This window comes from Neltuma alba, unplaced genomic scaffold, assembly GCF_004799145.2.
Source record: "Neltuma alba isolate B1F8T4 unplaced genomic scaffold, ASM479914v2 tig00011311_pilon, whole genome shotgun sequence".
Lineage (NCBI taxonomy): Eukaryota > Viridiplantae > Streptophyta > Magnoliopsida > Fabales > Fabaceae > Neltuma > Neltuma alba.
Genome location: NW_021636020.1, coordinates 53,306 through 75,805, shown reverse-complemented (window position 1 = coordinate 75,805; position 22,500 = coordinate 53,306). Strand labels below are relative to the sequence as shown.

General features: G+C 33.8%; 2 protein-coding genes and 1 long non-coding RNA gene across 3 annotated transcripts; 2 read left to right on the top strand and 1 right to left on the bottom strand.

Moving 5' to 3' along the window:
* Window positions 1-776: 776 nt before the first annotated feature.
* Window positions 777-7,315, top strand: LOC114711751 (ATP-dependent zinc metalloprotease FTSH, chloroplastic). The gene is made up of 17 exons (XM_028896182.1): window positions 777-1,102; window positions 1,443-1,564; window positions 1,674-1,762; window positions 1,841-1,876; window positions 2,082-2,175; window positions 2,485-2,580; window positions 2,951-3,015; window positions 3,162-3,333; window positions 3,778-4,147; window positions 4,226-4,304; window positions 4,529-5,097; window positions 5,528-5,663; window positions 5,762-5,830; window positions 5,943-6,017; window positions 6,100-6,174; window positions 6,268-6,387; window positions 6,829-7,315. Exons 1-17 carry the CDS (start codon window positions 900-902, stop codon window positions 6,913-6,915), a joined length of 2,457 nt encoding a protein of 818 aa, XP_028752015.1. The 5' UTR covers window positions 777-899; the 3' UTR covers window positions 6,916-7,315.
* An 11,152-nt stretch (window positions 7,316-18,467) lies between these two features.
* LOC114711752 (uncharacterized) lies at window positions 18,468-18,959 on the top strand. Its single transcript, XR_003737166.1, has 3 exons — window positions 18,468-18,482; window positions 18,562-18,798; window positions 18,881-18,959. It is a non-coding gene; the product is annotated as an uncharacterized LOC114711752 (long non-coding RNA).
* A 776-nt stretch (window positions 18,960-19,735) lies between these two features.
* LOC114711753 (uncharacterized) lies at window positions 19,736-20,179 on the bottom strand. The gene is made up of 2 exons (XM_028896183.1): window positions 19,988-20,179; window positions 19,736-19,915 (listed from the first exon to the last, which is right to left on the bottom strand). Exons 1-2 carry the CDS (start codon window positions 20,177-20,179, stop codon window positions 19,736-19,738), a joined length of 372 nt encoding a protein of 123 aa, XP_028752016.1.
* Window positions 20,180-22,500: the final 2,321 nt, after the last annotated feature.

The window sequence follows — 22,500 nt, the reverse complement described above, 5'->3', positions numbered from 1 at the left end:
GGAGACTGTGGAAAGAGCAAATAAAAGTTCTTGGGGGTAATCGCGTGAATGCAGTACTGATTATATTGCGACGATAGCAACGGCGAATCCCCATGCAAGAAAAGTACTAAACATTCAGTGAAGTTTTTTGTGATTTCTCTAAAACCAGGCAAATCAAATACATTCAAATAGAAAGGGAGGGATACAGGCCGCTATTTCTATAGGGAAAGTTGTTCGCTTCCCTCTGACAATGCTGATTGGGATAGGAGAACTTTACATTTAGGGATTGCTGAATCTGTTCAGCAGGCCGAGTTTTTCGTAAAGCCGAATGATATAATGAATTATACTTTCCACATTATTGCCTCATCCCACTCTTGCATTTAACAGTAATTTATTCCGATTCAAAGCAGAGGTCAAGTGTGCATTTTAATGATCAAAATCGTCATTACATTTTTAATGCCACATATGTGCCACATCATTGTTCAATTTTAGTTTCGCGCCACCTCAGCAGTTACTTAACAGTGTTAATGCGAGGTGTTCATAGGTGGAATTGTTTGTCTAGATACGATGAATCATAAGGACTAACTTTTAAACTGTAGCTAACAGTGGGGACTGATTTTAAATGAGCAAATATATTCGTGAAAATGAATTTAAAATGCTGGGACTAATGGATTGATTTTGTCATCTTAATCCACACGTCTCTTTCTAAACAACTTGTGAGCTAAGTTTCTCCCTTTTGGGAATTCACGCACCAAGTCAAGTCATACTTAGATTATATAGGGGGAGGGGTCAAGAGACTCACACACATGGTGGGCACTTGAACTGCCAAATAGCCTTTGGCGTATTTTTCCAAAACCAGAGCTAAAAGGAGTGGAGTTTTGCTTGCTCAGAAGAGGTTAGGATCAAATTGTTTCAAAGATATGGAGCACAAGCACGTTTTGCTGTCAGCATTGGGTGTTGGGGTTGGTCTCGGAGCAAGCCTTGGGTTGAGCTCAGGGCTTGGAGGGAATCACGAGTCTGGTGATGAGCTTTATGGTGAACAGATTGAGCAGGAGCTTTTGAGGCAGGTGATCGATGGAAAGGAATGCAAAGAAACTTTTCAAGAGTTTCCGTCTTACTTGAGGTGATCTAACGTTTGGAAGATTTCTTGCAATCAGGAGTACTTACTTTATTTGAATATATATGTTGTTCTGCATCTAGGAATATTCTGTTCAGCTGCACTTTTTTATTTGTATTTTTTTAATTTTGTTATTGCTATTCAGATTGATTTCTCATGTACTAATAAACATGGTGCTATGATCTAATTTGGAGGAATTTGATCTGCTTGACTTGAGACATTTATTCTTAATTAGAGTGACTTTGTAAACACCAGGTTCCTTCTGGTTCAGGTTTCAAATCATATATAGATGTGAGCTGTTATTACCCTTATATATAACACAAGTCTTATTTTACCGAAATGACAGTGAAAGAACTCGAGAGTTATTGAAAAGTGCTGCATCTGTTCATTTAAGACAAACTTTCTTTTCCAAACACACTCGGAACCTTTCACCAGCAAGCAGGGCAATTCTGCTTTCGGGACCTGAAGGTATGTTATGCAGATGTCTTGTGTATGTTCCTGCACAAGTTATGATGGGTTTTCATGTCCGTTTGACCCATACATGCTTCATTATCATTTTTCATTTTTTTGGGGACAGAATTGTACCTACAAACGCTTGCCAAGGCTTTAGCACATCATTTTGAATCGAAGTTGCTGCTACTAGATGTACCTGACTTCTCTTTCAAGGTGATTACTTTCATATTGCAATTTCTTTTGTTTGTTGAATAGGCTAATATTCATATCTGACCTATTTCTCTTTTGCAGATACAGAGCAAATACGGATATGCAACAAAAGAATCAGCAAGTCTTTCTGCTCTACAATTGTTTGCTTTTTTCATGTTATTCTCTGCATTAAAAACTGGGATACTTCCATTTTTACATAAAAATATGTGTTTTCTCCATTTTCTCTTTCTAGTCATATTTTGAAAAGGAATCACAAAGTCACCAGCATTTGAGTTGGTTTGTCAATCAGGTGGTTTCCCTAACTCCCCTGCTTTGTTTGTAGTCTTCTAAACCGTCCTTATCTGAGGTGGCTTCCGAGAGAGTGTCTGGTTTGCTTGGTTCCTTTTCAGTCCTCTCTTCAAATGACAAAACTAAAGGTAGGGAGGGAAGAAACAGGCCTTTGCTCCATATTTCTTAGCATTAAATGACATTTCATAAAGAGCTTAAGACTGATTTAATCATATGATTGATTCAGCAAGTAGTGGTGTCGTACTCTTGTTCAAGTTAAATATCTCTTACTTTAATCATAGTCATGAACTCATGATCTTGCAAAAGTTATTGTAATCTTCACTCTCAACTTGCAGATCTTGTGGTAATGAATACTTTTCAGTTCTTGACCTCTTTCGATGCTTTACTAACTTGTATTATATCGCATCAGTGTATCTTGATTGACTACTTTTATGCAGGCACTCTTGACAAACACGGTAAAGCTACTGAAAGTCCCAATATTAATTCAAAGCTTCACGGGACTCCTGGTTCCCAGTCTGCTCCAGCAAATTCTGGTTATACTTGAACACATTTTTCTCTCTATTCTCCTGTTTTAGTTCATGTGCATATTATTTATTTTCTTGATAGATTTCTCTCCATTGCAAGACAACCATTTTAAAGTTAGACTAATCTCCAGAACTATAGGTTGCTAAAGTCTGCGAGTTCTGGGCTTACTCATCTTTCTCCAATTTAATTTCAATAACCCTGCATTTTAACTCAAATGTATGCACTGCTAATTGCTTTAATCAGCAAATCCATCTGTTGTTTAATTATCGCATGCTTGCCATTCTTAATCTACCTGAAATAGTTGATGCTCTGCTTTATGATTGATTGCACATAAAATTAAATGTTTTCTTGCTTATTGCTTTGAATCTTCATTCTCAGTTCCCTCGAAGCAGAAAAGCAGCTTGTGTGTCAATGAAAAGCTCTTTATGCAGTTGCTTTTTAAGGTATTGTCATCATCAGGGCTTCTCTTTCTAACTCAAGCCAGTTCTTTATTTAAATAGAATCTTGGCACAGAAATACATTCAAGAGAAAAGAGAATTTCTCAATAATTGGTCCTAGCTAACTAGCGGGATGAATATGATTCTTCCAGGTCTTGGTTTCTGTGTCAGAAAAGAGTTCCATCATTTTGTACATCAGGGATGTTGACAAGATTTTCCTCCAATCAGAGCAACTGTATAACTTGTTTCATGAAATGCTAGGGAGACTTCCAGGGCCAGTGCTGATTCTTGGTTCCAAGATCGCGAACATACCCAAAAAACCTGGTGAGGCACCGAAAATTTGTATCCGAATATTTTTTTTAAGACTAGATACACAAGACAAATGGAACTATAAAAAGAAATTATTTGCTAAAACAGTGATATATATTCTATTTCATCATAAAGATCTGGTTTTTTTCAATCAATTGAGAATATGATTAAGGAACTAAACTAGAAAATGAGTTAGTGAAAGAGTATATACTTGTATAAAAGTATAAAAATAAAGGCCGATGTCTTATTTGAGAAGCTTGAACACATGTTTATCATTTTTGGTTTTTTACATTATTAATGCAGGAGTCAAATGCATTTGCTTCAGAATTGTGTTATGAATTTTTTTTTTTTCCATAAGAAGTTGAAAGGGAAAATGTGGCACAACATATGTTAAGCTTTGTTCTCTCTTAAAGTTATATTATGAAAATATGATGGTTGTGTTTTATTTGATTGTAATAGATCTCCCGCCATGGATGCTTCCGCCTCCAAAAGTGAATAAACGTTCAAAGGTTGATGAAAGGCTCGCAGCGTTATTCCCTTACATCATTAAGGTCAAACCACCAGAAGATGAAACCGATCTTGAAGATTGGAAAGCCCAACTGGAAGAGAACAAGAAAACAATTAAGTCTCAAGATAACAGGAACCACATCGCTGAAGTACTGGCAGCAAGTGATGTTGAATGTAGAGACTTGAATTCAATCAGCCATGACGACACAAAGATACTGAGTAAATATATTGAAGAAATTGTGGTATCTGCAATATCTCACTACTTAATGAATACCAAGGATCCAGAATATCGGAATGGAAAGCTTGTGATATCATCTGAGAGGTAAGAATTTGGACCAGTTATTTATTTGTTAAGGAAAACATGTCCTAGTGAGGTGTGACTAATCCTGAAAATTCACAGTTTGTGCCATGCTTTGGATCTATTTCGCAAAAAGAAAAGTAACAACGATGGAAAGAAGCAAGTGAAAAATGGAAAGAAGGTACGTTTACATTGACTCTAATGAGTGAGGGCAAAATGGATCAGCATAAATGCTTCCAGAGAAGGAAAAAAGATGACGTGGATGATGAAAGGCTAATATTTTAAATTTGTGCAATGGGACTCAGCTTTTGAGGGTCCAATTATGCATAAAATGAGTGTTTAACCAATGTTTTACGTGGTTACTTCATTCTGTATCTCATTTTCGGTTTAATTTTGTTCTGGCAGGATGTTCGTCCGGACAGTAAGCATGAGAGGCACATAAGAGATGAACTTATCCCCGCGAATGAGATAGGTGTCACATTCTCAGATATTGGTGCACTGGAGGAAGTTAAGGAATCACTACAAGAGCTAGTCATGCTTCCACTTCGAAGACCAGAGCTCTTCAAAAGTGGACTTCTTAAGCCTTGTCGAGGCATATTGCTCTTTGGACCTCCAGGTACTGGAAAAACAATGCTTGCAAAGGCAATTGCAAATGAAGCAGGAGCTAGTTTCATCAATGTCTCCATGTCTACCATCACATCAATGTGGTTTGGAGAAGCTGAGAAGCATGTCCGTGCTCTGTTCTCTCTAGCTGCAAAGGTTTCTCCGACTATCATTTTCATTGATGAAGTTGATAGCTTGCTCGGGCGACGATCAAGATGTGGAGAGCATGAGGCTACGAGGAGGATTAAGAATGAATTCATGACCCATTGGGATGGTCTATTGACAAAACAACACGAGCGTATTCTAGTTCTTGCTGCCACCAATAGGCCATTTGACCTTGATGATGCAATCATAAGACGGTTTGAGCGAAGGTATATACATCTTCGTTCATTTCTACTTCATTTTATCAAAACAGAGAGATTATTTTCATGAAGCTAAATTTTTAGTCTTCAAATGATTAAAAAATTACACATAGCACAGTAGTGACACCCTTCGAGGACATATACTTCTGTTGCTTTCTATAATTTCCCAACGCTTCAGGTAAAACTTTTAATCTCTAACAATCCTTATTTTTATGAACCCTTGATTTGTGTTTGTCCTGTTTGTTTCTTGCATGCTAATTAAGTCCCAGTTTCAATTTTTGCATTAGTAAGTAGTAACTATTCAAAACCTCTCTAAAGCATCACCGGGAAATTTTATTTGGGCTTGATCTCTGAGTAACGTTGTTGGATAATTCAATTTTTAAATACACATTGTTATGATTTTATTATTGATACCTTTGCAACTGTCAATGTTGAGCAGAGTCATGGTTGGTCTGCCATCTGTCGAGGCTAGGGAGATTATCTTGAAAACTCTACTGGCTAAGGAAAATACTGAAAACTTAGACCTCAAAAAGGTTGCAGTCATGACAGAGGGATATACTGGAAGCGACCTCAAGGTTTGCGTTTTTTGGCCTTTCCTTTTAATATTGTGATTCTATTTTCCTACTTGTAACACGTGGCCACCAGCTGTTGAGACTAAATTTCTTTTAAATAGAATTTGTGCACTGCTGCTGCTTATCGACCTGTTAGGGAGCTCATAAAGCAGGAGAAATTGAAGGATATGGTAATGTTACTAATCAGACATGGCAATTTTGTCTTGTTACATCATGTCAATGTGCCCTCTCATTCTAATGATTATCTGTTAGCTCATTAGCATAAATGTTTTCTCATTTAAGGAAAAGAATAAGAAAGAGGCTGAAGGCCAAAGCTCCGAAGCTGCTTCAAGTGCCAAAGAGGATACAGAAGAACAAGTAATTTTATTGACTTTGTAACAAAACATCTCACTGTGCCTTCTCAACTTAGCTGACCAGCATAAATTTTATCTTAACTTAGGGTAAGAATAAGAAAGATGCCGAAGGCCAAAGCTCACAAGCTGCTTCAAGTCCCAAAGAGGGCCCAAAAGAGCAGGTAATTTCCTTGACTTGTAACATCATTTCACTGTGCCTTTCCAACTTTATTACTATCTTTTGGCTGACGGGCATAAATTTTATCTTAATTTAGGACAAGAATAAGAAAGATGCTGAAGGCCAAAGCTCAGAAAGTGATAAGGAGGACAAAGAAGAGCCAGTAATTACCTTGAGGCCCATAAATATGGAAGACATGATTCAGGCTAAGAATCAGGTAGGGTTAACTTGAAACCCCTCACAATTTACATTAATGACTGATTTTTTCTTGATTTTGGCCTATACTTTTTATTTTCTTTCAGTTCTGTTTGCTTTCATTTCTAATATTATGTGAAAATACTCGCAATAAATGGCTGGTTGTGGATTCAGTGTTCATTAATAATACCATTTGATCTTAGCAATTGAAATTCAACACACAAATGTCCTTAGTCGGTTGATTTTGGAACTCTCTGTTTGCTTTCTCTTGCACCATTGTGAGAAATTACTTATTAATATTTCAGGACATAGCCTAATCTACCTAAAATTATTAGGTAAATCTGATATTGCTACAAGAGATCATAAGTTTGTTGAAGGGTCTTTCTTCATTGCCCTTGAGAAAGCTTACTCATTTATCAATAGGACACCTGTAGAAGAATCTGAATCTTATATTTTACCACAGGTTCCTGCAAGTTTTGATGGTCACGGGGCGATTATGCATGAATTGAGGCAGTGGAATGAGCTGTATGGAGATCGAGGTTCTCTGTAGAAATGACACCTACTTTAATGTATTTCAGCTAATATCCTCGTTTGCAGATCATTTGAGTAACTTTTATTGAGAAAAACATCCGTCATTTTGAGGCCTATGCTTGGAGGGCTGTTCCAAGATGCTGTCTGCCACTGTTTTAAGACTCATAATAAGAAATAAACAGTAAGTATGAGCTTTGTTCATGTGAGTGTTTAGGCACATTGAATAGCTTCCTGATCTCGTTGGGATTCAGAGTGGAAAGCATGGCCGTAAACGAAAAATATTTGCTGTGAACCCAAATCCCTGTGGGAAATTTCTGCATTGGAAAAGGGGAAAGAGATTATACTTGTATTGAATCGAGACATCACTGATTGTTTAGTCACTAAGGAACTTACATATCTACAGTGTGAGGAGCTTCTATTTAAGTACATTTTCAGATTCTAAACTATTCTTATTAATTGTATATATTAAAGAGAATTCTTATTGACGGGGATAATGATTAAATGGGGTCTTTCATAAAACCAGCATATATTTATTACAAATAAATAATTCATCTATTTTGTTTTAAATCTGTAAACACTACAAAAAAATAATTTGTGGAAAATTTTGTTGGTAAAATTAGTAAAATTAGTGATAGAATTAGTGATGAAAATTTGTGGCAGAACTATTTTGTCGCCAATATGAATTAATAACAATTAATGATGGAACATTTTTTTTAAAACAAATTTCTAACACCAAGTTCTGTTTTGTGATAAAATTAATGACAGAAAAGATTTTCATCACTATTTAGTCACTATTTTTTTCGTTAGATTGCTTGCGCTGGAATTTTCTGTTGCTAATGCTGGGAAATGATTTCGGTAATAATTTGAAATTTTTCAAATTTCATTATTTCAATTATAATCCTACGATGATTAATAATTTAATTATTTAAATATATTTTTACTTATAAAATAAATTGATATATTTATGATGTTGTTGCCATAATATTTATTAGGGTATTATCATATTGTCGATCTCATAATTAAATACTTATTAAAACAGAAAAAGTTTATAAAAGTTCGTTTACATTTTATTAAAATCAATTTCTCTAGTAACCTAATAATAACTAAACAACTGAGAGAATATTAATGTTTAAGGTTGATCCGATATCATAATGTATTTTTTTTCAATTGCTCCAGAATGTTAATATTTTTTGTGGTCAGTCTAGCGTCTTAAAGTATTTTATCGTTCATTGAACTCTGCGTCTTGCACCTTAATGTTTAAAGAAAAAATTGTGCTATAAAATATTTTAAAGTACTATTAGATATGCCTGAAAAAAAAAATTTCAAGGTACTAGATGAATCGCAACATATTTTGTAGTGTTGAACACATTTAAAAAATACTTCAAAATGTTAGATGAATCGCAAAATACTTTAGGCTATTGGATACATTAAAAAATATTAGGAAAATTATTATGAGGTTCCAAGAAAAATAAATAAATATGAAAAAAGTCCAATGACAAGTAAGAAATTGTTGTTTCTTACTCTAAAACTTGTTATTATAGGGTATTATATTGTTATTGAGACTGTTTAATAATTATATTTTTTGCTTAAGACTTTATGTAACAATTCTCCCAAAAATATTTAAGGGTACTAGATCAACCTTAACTCTAACATTAACAACTTTCTTATGAAAATTAATATTACAGAGAAATGATTATATTATCTACATGATATACTGAAGGATGAAATATAAGATAGAAATCTGAAATCAATAAATGAACTTTTATTCACACACCTTTATTTGCGATAATTAATCAAGTTTTGAAGTAAAGGGAGATATTGTACTCTCTCTGTAAAATATAACTGACAAAAAAATTATAATTATAAATTTCTAATATTTAAAAATATTATTTTAACACGTTTGATATATAAGTCTATTTGATATATTAAACTACACTAGATAGTGTTATTTTTTTCATCCATTTTCTTTAAATATATTAAGCTAATGTCAAGCATCATTTGGCTTCTTCTAGGTATCAGTTAAATACTATTCAGATTCTCTGGGGAGATATGTGAGAGTTAATATTCATCAAATCTACTTTTCGCATAGTCATTGATACTTTATTGGCCAAAAATTTAGGACAACTGAATAAACAAGTCATGGGAAGGAAGATATTAAACATAAGGAGAAAGCAAAATTCACATGTTAGTAGGGACTCGAGAAAAGTCCAGTTAATGCCTCAGTTTAACAAAAAATCCCCATATTTCTCTGTTTTCATTCGTACTTTCTGCAAATTTATTTAAATTTAATTATTTCATGTTTGTCGTGATGAAGCTTCAGAGTCATGCGAAGAGGCAAGATACAAGGCTGCCACATGATTGTAATATAATAGATTAATAGTGGCTAACTATTAGAGGAAAAGTTGGTCCAAAAAAAATACTCCTCCAGTCCTTAATATAAGACTCATTTAACTAATTTGATTAGATTAAGGAAGTTAGGTAAGTTAGTTAATTATAAAAAATGTGACATGTTTTTCTTAAAACACCATAATCATTTTTCTTAATACCCCCTTTCCCTCTTTTACTTGATTATGGTTGAGGGAGTATTTATAGGAGTAATTTAGAGAAAACTGATAAATATGAGAAATGGGTCTTATATTTAAGACCAAAACCAACTCAATAATTGGGTCCTATATTAAGGACCGGAGGAATATATATACAAGAGGAAGAGAACAAGGAGGGCAAGCTCTATATATGTGTATATACATATATACTCCTCCTATCCTTAATATAAGACCCATTTAACTAATTTGATTAGATTAAAGAAGTTAGGTAAGTTAGTTAATTATAAAAATGTGACGCGTTTTTCCTAAAACACCATAATCATCTTTCTTAATATCTTCTCTCATTCTTTTACTTGATTATAGTTGAAAAAGTATCTATAAAAATAATTTAGAAAAAATTGATAAATATAAGAAATGAGTTTTATATTTAAGACTAAAACCAACTCAATAATTAAGTCTTATATTAAAAATCAAAAGAGTATAACTGTGCGCGCGCGCGTGCATGTGTGCATGTATAAAAAGGATCAGAGAACCAAAGAAACAAGACGAGAAAGTTGCGGACTTGCGGTGAAACTTTTCTCATAAAGGGACAAAATCAAATAATTGAGTCCTGACTAATTAGAACGACTTTTACAGTTTTTGTGTTCATGCTAAATTTATTTATATTTATTTTATTAGAAAAATTAATCTTTTGGTCTTTTATGTTTTAATTCGGTTATGATTCAGTTTTAAAATTATAACTCAGAATAACTTAGTCCCTAAATTTTTAATTTGATTAAAAGTTTAAAACTTAGTCTTAAATTTTTTTTTCATATTTAATAAATTGATCCTTGTCATACGTAACTTCTTTTTTTTCATGTTTTTTCCGTCCTTCATTTGTGATCAATATACCATAATCCAAACAAGCAATTAATATGTGATAGTATTGATTATTAAATTAGATACCCATGAAACTTGACATATTCGGTTAAAATTAGATATCCATGTGATATTTAGTCATTCATCTTTTAACTCAGCTATGATTTAGTTTCTCAATTATGACTCGGAATAATTTAGCTCCTAAACTTTTAATTCGGATAAAACTTAGTCTTTAAAATTTTTTTTTGTATTTAATAAATTGATCCTTGTCATGCATAACTATTTTTTTTCCGTATTTTTTCCGTGCTTCATTTGTGATCAATATACCATAATCTAAACTAGCAGTTAATATGTGATACTATTGATTATTAAATTAGATAACCATGAAATTTGAAATATCCCAATGCTCTCTTTTGCAGGTTTGACAAGAGAATTATTGCATTTGCCGAAGACAAGTTCAAGAGAGATGGCACTGATGTGAAAATAGGATCCATGGCTGTGAAGTTGTCGAAGAAAGAAATTTCTACCAAGGAACTGAAGAATGGAAGAGTGAGCTATATGTATGATAAGCGTTAATTTATTAAATATAAAAAAAATTAGAAACTAAGTTTTAATTGAGAAATTGAGCATAACTGAGTTAAAATTTGAATTTTTTTCCTTTATATTTTAAGTTATATATATGTGTGTGTGAACTTGAATACAAACACTAATAGTTTAAGGTTACAAATAGAATTGAACCACAACTTTCTACTTACAAAAGAGATATTTAGGCTCCAAGACTAATTGAATTAAAAAACCTAAACTTTATTAACTTCACCTTAAAATTTAAAAAAATTTCAACTTCGCGTCTATTTAAGATACACATTTTTTAATAAGATAACAGTATAGTGATAAGAAATAAATGATAAAATAGTACTACCTCTGGTCCTTAATATAAGACCTTGTTTGACTTTTATTTTGGTCCTAAATATAAGACCCCAATCCACTTTGTCTTTCATATTTATACATTTTTTTCCAAAGTAACCCTTCTAGCAATGATAGTTCTAGTCAATACACTTGATTAGCAAGGATATTTTAAGAAAGACAACACCTATTTAGGACAAATAGACAACACCTATTTAGGACAAATAACTAACTCAACTTACTTTCTTAATCTCCTCAAATTAGTCAACTGGCTCTTATAATTAGGATCAGAGGTAGTATATTTATGCAAATAGTTAATATTGTGACTCACAAAAAGAATTAAAAAAAACTTCTCTTCTTATCTTATGAATATGACTAGGAAAGTAATTAACTATATATGCTGCGCGTGCCCCTTGGAAAAGGACTTGAGAACAGAAAAAACGAGAGAAATTGCAGTAAAACTTGTCTCAAAGGGACAAAACAGCATAATCCATGCTAGAAATTCAAAAGCAAGTTTAAAATCATCATCTGTTGTTTAAAATAAGCAACGACGTACATTATCTTGATTAGGGCGAGCAATACAGTTTTTGTATTCATACTTTAGGTAGGTTTGTTTATATGTGATTTAGAGTTGAGATGTAAATTTGTTTCCAAAGTTCTCATTTAAAAGTATTAGATATTCGAATTTTTTTTTGAAGTTCAGAATTGCCTCTAAAATTTAAAATGATAGTATTTTTGCTCCTTATAATTAAAAATATTAACGCTTATCTTAATGATAAACATTAGTTTTTTAACGTTAGGAGGCAAAATTACTAATATTTTAAACTTTCGAAGTAATATTAAACTTAAAAAAAATTTGGATGCCTAGTGCTCTTAACTGAAAATTTTCAGAATAAATTTATATATTAACCTTTTAATTTATTTCATTTTGTGGTTTGAACTTTGAAGTAAACAATGACTCTTGACTAAAAACGACCAAAACAGTCTTTGTGTTCAAATTTATGCTAAATTTATTTATATTTAATTTATTTGATCTTGTCGCTAGGAAACTTCGAAGCAATGGACCAGGGGAAACTTGTTCGGTTTCTTTAAAAAAACTGTGCGATAAAACAATAATTTGAAAATACATTCAATCTCCAAATAGCTGTAAGTGGAAATTTTATTTGCAAATTAAGAATTATATTTTAAATTTAACTGCTTGATTTATGATCGAAACTTTTTAAATTTGTAATTATTTGTCTTAATATGCACTATTCATTTCAAAGAATTCAAGAATTTAATTATTTTAAATTAATTTTTTGTGGCCCGACTGTCATTTCTCAAAAATTTATTTTTAAGCGCCTATAAATTTCCGGTTTAAATGACCCTTGAAAAAATGTGGAGAGGGGAGACATGAACACGTGATCGTGTTTTTATGTGAAAAATAGAAGTTGGCTATCTGAGATATACGTACATATATATATATATGTATGTATGTATAGATGTTCCCAAACAGTTGTGTGGCCAGCACAAGTCAACAACTATATATTCCCAAAACATCAAAGCCCACACGGAAGAAGATTTCAAATTGGAATGAAACTTCTCTCATAAAACTTAAAGTTGCATTAACAACTACTACTTATAATCCTTAATATAAGATTTTATTTGACTTTTATTTTAGTTCTAAATATAAGACCCCAATCCATTTTGTCTCTTATATTTATGCATATTTTTTTCTAAGGTAGTCTTTCTAGCAATGGTAGTTCTAGTCAATACGCTTGATTAGCAAGGATATTTTAGAAAAAACAATACTTATTATTCTAAATAACTAACTTAACATCTTTCTTTAATCTTCTCAAATTAGTCAACTAACTCTTATAATTAGGATCAGAGGTGGTATAATACATCCATATGTCTTATAGGCAAATTTTCAAGGGCAAAAGGGCAAAAATACCCATGAACAATTACCAAATGTGTAGCTGGCACCATAAACAATCCTTTGTTCCAAATATGCTCATGATGATTTCAAAAGGGCTCTATTTTACCACAGCCGTTAGACCAAAAAACGTTCGTCCATTTTGAGCTGTGGGTCCCATTTTCCCGTCCATGTGTCATTTAGGCTGGCTTGTAACACTGTGTGGTTGAAAGGTTTGACCAAAATAAAAGGATAAGGTGGCAAAGCTAAGTGTACGCGTGGAATGAAGAGTATTATTTTTATTTGACCAGAAGGGAAATCATATTGGTGGAGAGAAGTGTTGTGGAGGAAAAAAAAAAGGAAGATCACATGCGAATAGGAAAAGACGAGTGAGGAGAACAGGGCACAGTCAGAACGCGATTGGAATGAAGAGCGCAGCAACGAAAACGATGGCTCTTGACAAAAAAAGATGTTGAGAGAATCGAATGAAGCAAGAAAGTGAGAGAGAGAGAAAGATTCTGAAAGTGCAATTTTAGCGAACGCAAGTGATAAGATTCTACTAGGGTTACGGACTGAGGAAGAAGGCATAAGACGAAAATCACAGGTAAGCATCGTTGGGACCTAGAAATTATTGTTGCCCTCAATTGATTTTTTGTATTATTTTTGTTATTGACAGTGTAATGGATTCGAAAGGGACAGTCAACGCTAATACGAAGGGTGAAAATGGGGAGGAATTGCTACAAGAGAAGCATGCAAGGTTAGTTAATAAGTATAGGGAAATTTGTATTCTTGCAAAAAGAACTTGGGAACAAACAAAGATTCATTTGTGAGAGGGACATAACAGCATAGGGGATAGTATAGGAGATACCGGATGGTGTGGGCAAAATGAAGCGAATGACAGAGGTGAGGAACAAGAGGTTATAGAAGACATTGATGCGTTAGATGATTCCAATGACAATGATAGAGAGGGGAAATTTAGTGCCGATGTAAATGAAGTTGTGTACTCTGTTGATGATGTTAATGAACATGTGGACACTGGTGATATAAATGAGGTTATGTAACTAAACATGTGGACCTTGTTGGTGAAGTAAATGAAGTGTACGAGAGTGTTGATGATGTAAATGAGAATGAGAGGGGTTCTGGTGAGGGCCTAGTTTTTCCAGGTGAGAGTGCAAGATTTGAAATTGAGGATGAATTTGATATTTCAGGAGATTCTGATAGTGAAGATGTAAGTTATGTGGCAGAAAGTGCAAGCTCTGACACTGAGGAAGTTGAAGCCAGTGATGTAAGTGTTGAGTCAGATTTAAAAGTTGAAGCCAGTGATAGAAGTGAAGATGAGAAGGAAGGCCCATAATATGATATTAGGCTTCCAAAAGAAGTAAGAGGGGGGTGTCAATTAGTGGGCTCAGCTAGCGGGCCCTTCTTCATGCTGGGCATGACCTTTGTTGACAAACAAGACCTTAAGAGGGCTTTGGACAGATGTGCAATAACTAAAGGAGTAAACCTAAGAATGGCCAAGAGTGATAAATGTTAGGATTAAGGTTTTGATGATAACAAAATAAGAAATTTGTGTTTCAGTATGTTGATCGATCATCTGATCGATCAAGGACTTATCAATAAGCTGATAGATAATATCTATGTACAATCAAGTAACTTAGCAGAAACTTTGATCGATAACTTATTAGATAATGTGTTAATCGATCAATTGATCGATCATTATTAACTTAGTTATGTATGAAAGTCTGGAGTAAATTATCGATCACTTGATCGATAATCAGGATGATCAAACATCAGGATACAAATCTGATAGGCAATTATCGATCACATGATCAATAAACAGATTATCGATGAGAAGACAGATAAATGGTAATGCGCTCTACTCATTTTATGTTTTGCTTTAGTCATCATTTATCGATCACATTATCGATCAGTCATTTATTGATAATATGATCGAATATTGCTTCATAACATTGCATGCAGGTACTTATTTCAGTGGCTTATCGATCACCTGATCGATCAGCAAATTATCGATCACATGATCGATAATCAGTACATCACTCTTAAATCATGACTCTTCGATCATCGGATCGATAATCACATTATCGATAATATGATCGATCACCACACTTCGTGTTTGCCCTATTTTTCACATAACGTGATCGATAAATCAGCCCTTTAATTTACAGGATTAAATCCCCTTATTTTACTTTATCGATAACCTGATCGATCATTCATTAATCGATCACCTATTCGATCAACCTACATAGTCTATGTTTTCACTGAATATATTTTTGCTTATTGTTTATCGATAAGGTTATCCATCATCTATTTATCGATAATGTGTTCGAAAATTAGTGCTTCAAAATCTATTTCCATAACACTTTGTTTATCGATAACCTGATCGATCAACAAGTGTTCGATCACTTTTTCGATCATGAGGTGATTTCAGTTTAAACTTTAAATAGTCACGATGGTTCTCAAAATTTATCATCTATTTCATTCGAGCTTTTCTCAGCCTTCATGATTGTCTTAATTCTCCATTTAAATAGTTTTAAAATCAAAAGTGACCTTGATCTTCTTTCTCTCTGCATATCAATATAAAGTCACTATTGCCTTTTATCGATCACTTGATCGATAAATCGTTAATCCATCACTTGATTGATAAATTTAGTTATCTCTTTCAAAAGCTCTTACTCTGAATAATCGATAACCTGATCAATCAACCAGTAATCGATCATCACTTCGATCAAGCACATTCAGTTATTGCTTAAGCACATTTAACAATTGATTGATTCTACTTGTAAACTATGAATGTTCATTGTTCATTTGTTCGGTTCTACTTTTGATCTTACTCTGCAAAAGAAAACCTATTGAATTAATGTATTTTTGCAGATTACGAAGAAAAACCCAATGGATTTCCAACGGTTATCCAAGTAGCCTGTAACCTACCTTGTTAGAAGCATTAATGGCGAAAACCATTGCAACTGGGAAAACACGCAACCAGACTCTCAACGGCTAGAAGCTCTTTCGTCTAACGGTTACTAAACTACCTCAACTGTAAAAGGTGTGAAGAAGCATTAAATGAACAGATTGAATACATGAGCTACCCTTTGTTGATTATTTACTGTTGCATTCAATACTCTGTTCTTCTATATACCGAGCTTCAGTGATTATAATTTATTCACTCTATAAGAGAGTTTGTACTCTTCTTCATTAATTACGACTTGTGTGAAACTCAAGAGTGTGGACTCTTGAGTAGGTTTGTAACCTTACAGGAAGTAAGAGGGAGTGATTGAGAGTATCAATTACTGTACCGAGGCACCAAGAGCCCGATCAATCTTGGAACATAGTGGAATACTCAGAGGTGTTCTGAGGACTAGGCGTAGGTCAAGTGGTTGAGATCGAACTAGTATAAATCCTGTGTCCACTTTTCTACGGTGAAATCTCTCTAACTTACACTCTCTGTTTCTGTTAGTTAATTGTTTTAATTTCACAAATTTTTATAACTCACCCAATTCACCCTTCTCTTGGGTGAGACTGCCACTAACAATAAAAGATTGGTAAAGGTAGTGTGCAAAGAGGGATGCCCTTTTATGTTGTATGCTTCACGGGATGGGCAACAAGTTGGTTTCATGGTGAAGACCTTGTGTTTACAGCATAGATGTGCTAGGGTGTATAAAAACCCTAGAGCCTCCATGCAGTGGTTAGCTGAACATTTCAAAGAAAAAGTTCAAGAGAGCCCTCATTTCAAGATCAGTGAGATGAAGAAGGTGGTTGAGCGTGAGTTTAAGGTCCACGTTAGTATAGACAAGTGTAAGAGAGCGAGGAGGAAGATCATGGATGACATGACAGGTAGCTTTAAGGATGAGTTTGCAAAGTTAGCGGCTTACTGCAATGAGTTGAGAATCTCAAATCCAGGATCATATGTGAGTGTGGAGTTCAGTAATGAGGCACTAGAGCAAGGTAGAAGGGTTTTTAAAAGGATGTATCTCTATTTCAATGCTTCTAAAGCAGGTGCTCATCAAATCTTCACTATTTTTAATCTCCAAATTTATTTGCTAGCTATATTAATCTATTAAATTTGTAGGTTGGGTGGAGAGAATGATGCAGGCCATTAATTGGGCTTGATGGCACTTTTCTTAAAGGTAAAATCAAAGGGAATATTACTTACTACCATTGGGATCAATGCCAATGATGCTCTCTATCCATTAGCATTTGCACTAGTTGAAAAAGAAAATGGTCTTCAGTGGGGATGGTTTCTTGAATGGCTGCGAATTTTGTTGGCCCTAGGGTCTGGTTCTACTATAACCATTATGTTAGACATGCAGAAGGTAACTGTATCATTATTGTTCATTATTTATAAACTTTGACATCAATTTATGACTGATTACACAATGACTGGTTAACTTGTGTTGTTAGGGATTGGACAATGCTGTCACTAATGTGCATCCTGAGGCAGAGCACAGATTTGTGCAAGACATATATATATGCTAACTGGAGCAAAACTTGGAGGGGCACTGAGTTAAAGAAAATTTTTTTACTTGTGGATGGAGTTCTTTTGTAGAAGAGTTTAATGATAACATGAAAGCTCTTGGTGCATTGCACAAACAAGCAGCAGCTGTAGCACTAACATATAATCCAACTACTTGGGTAAGAGCATTCTTCACCCCGAGATGCAAGTCCTGGATGGTAGACAATAATATTAGTGAGATGTTCAACTCCTGGATTGATGAGTATAGATATCTTCTAGTGATTAGGATGTTTGATGGTATTAGGTTGAAGATTATAGTGAAATGGGTTGAGGGTGAAAACAATGTGAACAATTGGAATGGTATTTATAGCTCAAGGTGTATGGAGTTATCTGAGGCTAATAGGTTGTTATCTATTCATTGTAGAGTCTTTTTCAATGGGGATGAAGGTTATGAGGTAAGTGAGGGACAAGATAGGCATACTGTGTATTTTAATAGGGAGATATGCATGTGTAGGGCATGGGATTTAACTAGAATCCCATGCCAACATGCAATTTGTGCAATGTATCACTCAAAAATAGATCCCTTTTCCCGAATCTCCCATTACGACCACAGAGATGCCTATATAGTTAGCTATGGGACAAAACTTCAGCCAGTTAGGGGCAGACAATTTTGGGATAGGGACAAATTCCTCCCAATGTAGCCACCACCTGTTTCTGCCTTGCCTAGAAGACCTAGGAAAAAGAGAAAGAGCACGAAAGAGTCACAGAGGAGGCTCAACAAGGGTATATCTACCCAGAATGCAGAATAAAATACTCAGCAACAAGCCCCTCAACCTGAGAAGTTAAGTAAACAAGGTCGCATACTGAGATGTTATTACTGTCACAAAGAAGGTCATTAAAGATCCACATGTAAAGAGGTGATGATGCTCTCTATTTTTTTCAAGTTTAATTGTTAATTAGTATTTCCTGACTCCATTCGAACTTTTTGTTTTGCAGGCACCTCCTTCAAGTGCCGCTCCTCGGCCAAGGAAGAATAGAAGAAAGCAAAATGAGCCACAACCACCCACTCTCTCCTAACCATCAACACAGCCTCCATCTCTCTCTCAACCATCACTACAGCCTCAATCTGTCTCCCAACAACCTAAGCCTCGGACAAGAAGTGTGTACAAATCAAGAGTGGTCATTAGAATGGGTCTGAGGATTGATGAAAATACAGGGAGAACAATCTTCAATGTGGATAATGTGGCTTGTTTTTGTCCTTATTTCTTCAATCTGAGTCACCATTATTGATATCTAAATTTCTTTATTCATGCAGCTTGGAATGAGTTCAGAAATTGTGCTTCAAGAGGGAACTGCATAAGAATATCTACAACATTATGCTGACCCCCAAACCAAATTCCCAATACCAAATCACAGGGAATTGAGGAGGACACAGGGTACTGAGACAAATCAACCACACGGTTGTAGAAGGATTAATTTCAACACAGAACCATCTAAACTCCCATTTAAGCCCCCAGGTCTCCAGTGGAGAGGAAACCCAAGTATTACAACTTCACAACTCCTTGCACACAGACAAAGCTTCGTTGGAAATACAACAAGGAGCAGATCAAACAACTTTGATATATAGCTTGCTTTGTTGTCATTGTCTACATAATTAATAGTGATATATAGGGTATATTTTGAATTAAGTGTATGGCATAAGAGATCCCTTTCTTTTTGGTGACTTTGACTTTGTCTTGGGATGTATACAGATATTTATGGTCTTTTTTGTATGTCAGAGGCAATGTGTTGCCAATGCCACGCTTCATTTTCCAATATTTTGTCTAACTTTGACCTTTAGGATGACATTTGTATGACAGATATTTATGGTCTATTGTGTATGTCCAGATATTTTTGGTTTATTTTGCATGTCTCATTTGCTTCAGCTTGCTTCAATTCTGTTGTTAATATATTAACAGATTATTTTCAATCTTAAGGTTCTCAAACTAAAAGAAAAAAATTTTCATCATGCTTTTTTTCCAAAATAATCATAACCTTTCAAATACTTTCATTGATAACCGAACAGGAAATACACCATTAATCAATAGTTAACTCATATATTCTTACATTTCCTACTATCACTAGTTCAATCTCAAATTACTAATTGCCTTCCCAAATACAAAATCACCACCTACACCCATGTCATCATCAATGCAACCACAGCAATTTTCAATTTATTTTTAGCCTTTCTTACTTCACTTTCCCTTGTATGAGTCCTACATTTTAGCTTCCTCAATTCTCTGTGGATTGCATCAACCTCATTACACAACCTTCGACCATCGTGCCAAGCGAAGTAGCCACAACCCCTATCCTGTCAAAGTTCATAACCACCGTCTAATCAATATCAAAACACCAATCCAACTGAAAATGCTAACTTTCTTACCTGGTAGTAGTGTCGACACCCATAGAACCTTTGCCCAGGGTTGCTTTCTGTCCATGCCATCCAACGTGGAGCCACCAACCTATGGTGGCAGTATCTTGTCGGACCTTCATAATTATCCTCATGACTTGGTGCCCTTATCAAATTCACCCTCCTTCTACTTCTCCCTGTTGTCAAAGAAGATGACGACGCCATCTACTTCTTTCTCACCACTTCTTTCTGTAAACCCACCAAATCCTAACCTTGCACCTCAATAATGGCTTCAGAAAAGTTGGATTTCAACTTTAATGGTGGAGATATCGGTCTTCGATGTTGCCTTCAATGCTTTCTCCTCACCTGCCATGTTTGATGTTCAAATAACAATTTATTTTAGTGTTACAAGCTAGCCTGGATGACACATGGATAGGAAAATGGGACCCACAGCTCAAAATGAAGGAACGTTTTCTGGGTCTAATGGCTGTCGTAAAACAGAGCCCTTTTGAAATCATCATGAGCATATTTGGACCCAAGGTTTGTTTATGGTGCCAGCTGCACATTTGGTAATTGTTTATGGGTATTTTTGCCCTTTCACCCAATTTTCAAATTGGTTTGTCTGTTTTTTTCCCCTTCTCATTTTACTCATAACTAATATATTCTCTCTCATTATCTTTTTTCATACATTCTCTCTCATCTTTTTTTCTCCTTACTCTCACTTATCCACTTATAAATAAGAGCATATTTAAAAATATATATTTTACATATTTATTATTTTAAACTAATTTTAATAGTTTGTTTTAAACCGCACAATTCAATTATTTGATATTATGAAAATGAATAATACTATCTTTGGTCTTTGATATAAGAACTAATTTGATGTTTAATTTGGTCATAAATTTAATACCCCAATTCACTTTATTTCTTATATTTATTTATTTTTTTCCAAAGTATGTTTTATAGTAGTTGCACATGTTAAATATTTTGTCAAATAATAGTCTTAACTAACACACATAATTAGTAAGGGTATTTTAGAGAAGACAACATCTATTTAATATAAATAACTAATTTAATTAATTTTTTTAAATACTTAAATTAATCAAATAATTTTTATAATAATTGGTTTCAATACATTGGCGATGATGGCATATTGGCCTCTTTGCCAACGTGGCGCCAATGAGTAATGATTATTGCTCACAGGGTTTTCTCAGAACAAGGGGGTGTTTGGATAACCTCAAATCATGGTTTGGAGAATAGTTTCTGGAAAATAGATTTTGGGGAGAATAGATTTTGAAAGAATAGATTTTCTGAAAAAGTGATTCTGATAAAGTGGAAGTGTTTGGATAGTTATTGTCAGAAGTGCTTTTTTATATGTTGAAATTACTAAAAAGGACATAGGTTTAAATGATAATTACATATAACATATATTTCATAATATATGTTTATTTGAAGTAATAAATTTGTTAATAATATATATTTTGACAACATAATAAATAAGACATAAATAATATAAATAATAAATAATTAATGTGTATATATATAAAATAATTACATATGTTTTTAGAAAAATAATTTATTTTGCCAATAAAAAATATTATTATTTATTAAAGATTTTAAAATGAAATCCCATAATTTTCAGAGGAATGGAGAAGGGGCAACGGAATGGGAGAGAAGAAATGGGAGAAGAGGCCTTCGAATGGAAGAAAAGGGACTTTTTCATTGTTGGGAGCTTTTTTACTCCTCAGAAGCGACCTGCGTGATGCTTCAGCGTAAACCAAAGTTTGCAAGCTCAAAACCATGGTTTTAAAAAAAAAAAGAGGTGTTTGGCAAATTTTTTTCCAAACCATGGTTTGGAAAAAAAGCCAAACACCCCCCAAGTCCAAGTCCGCGGCGGCCTGGCGGGGGACCACCGTGATAGTGAGCGACAATATTTAAGAAAAAAATCCTAAATTTTTTTTTCTTATTTCAAAATTTTAAATCAGTTTTTCTTACTATACTTTAATACTTCCTCTGATCCTAATTATAAGACCTAGTTGACTAATTTGAAGATATTAAAAAAATAAGTTAAGTTAGTTATTTATAATAAATAGATATTATTTTTCCTAAAATATCCTTGCTAATCAACTGTATTGATTAGAATTATTATTATTAGAAGGACAATCTTAGAAAAAAAAATACATAAATATGAGAGACAAAATGGATTGAGATCTTATATTTAGGATCAAAATAAAAGTCAAATAAGGTCTTATATTAAGGACCTGAGATAGTAATAATTAACTACAATTGAAAAGCAAATGACAACAAATTTTTATATTAATTCTTAATTTGGGATTTTAAAATTTTTGGGATATTTGCTTTAAAAAAATTAGATGAATGATTAGTGACATAATAATTAATTAAAAAAATAAGGTTCAACAAAAAAAATAGACTTACTCCCTCTGATCTTTTATATAAAAACTAGTTGGAGGATAGATTTTTTTTCAAAATATCCCGATTGATTGAAAAGAATTCCCACCAAAATAATTCTAATCACCCAATACACA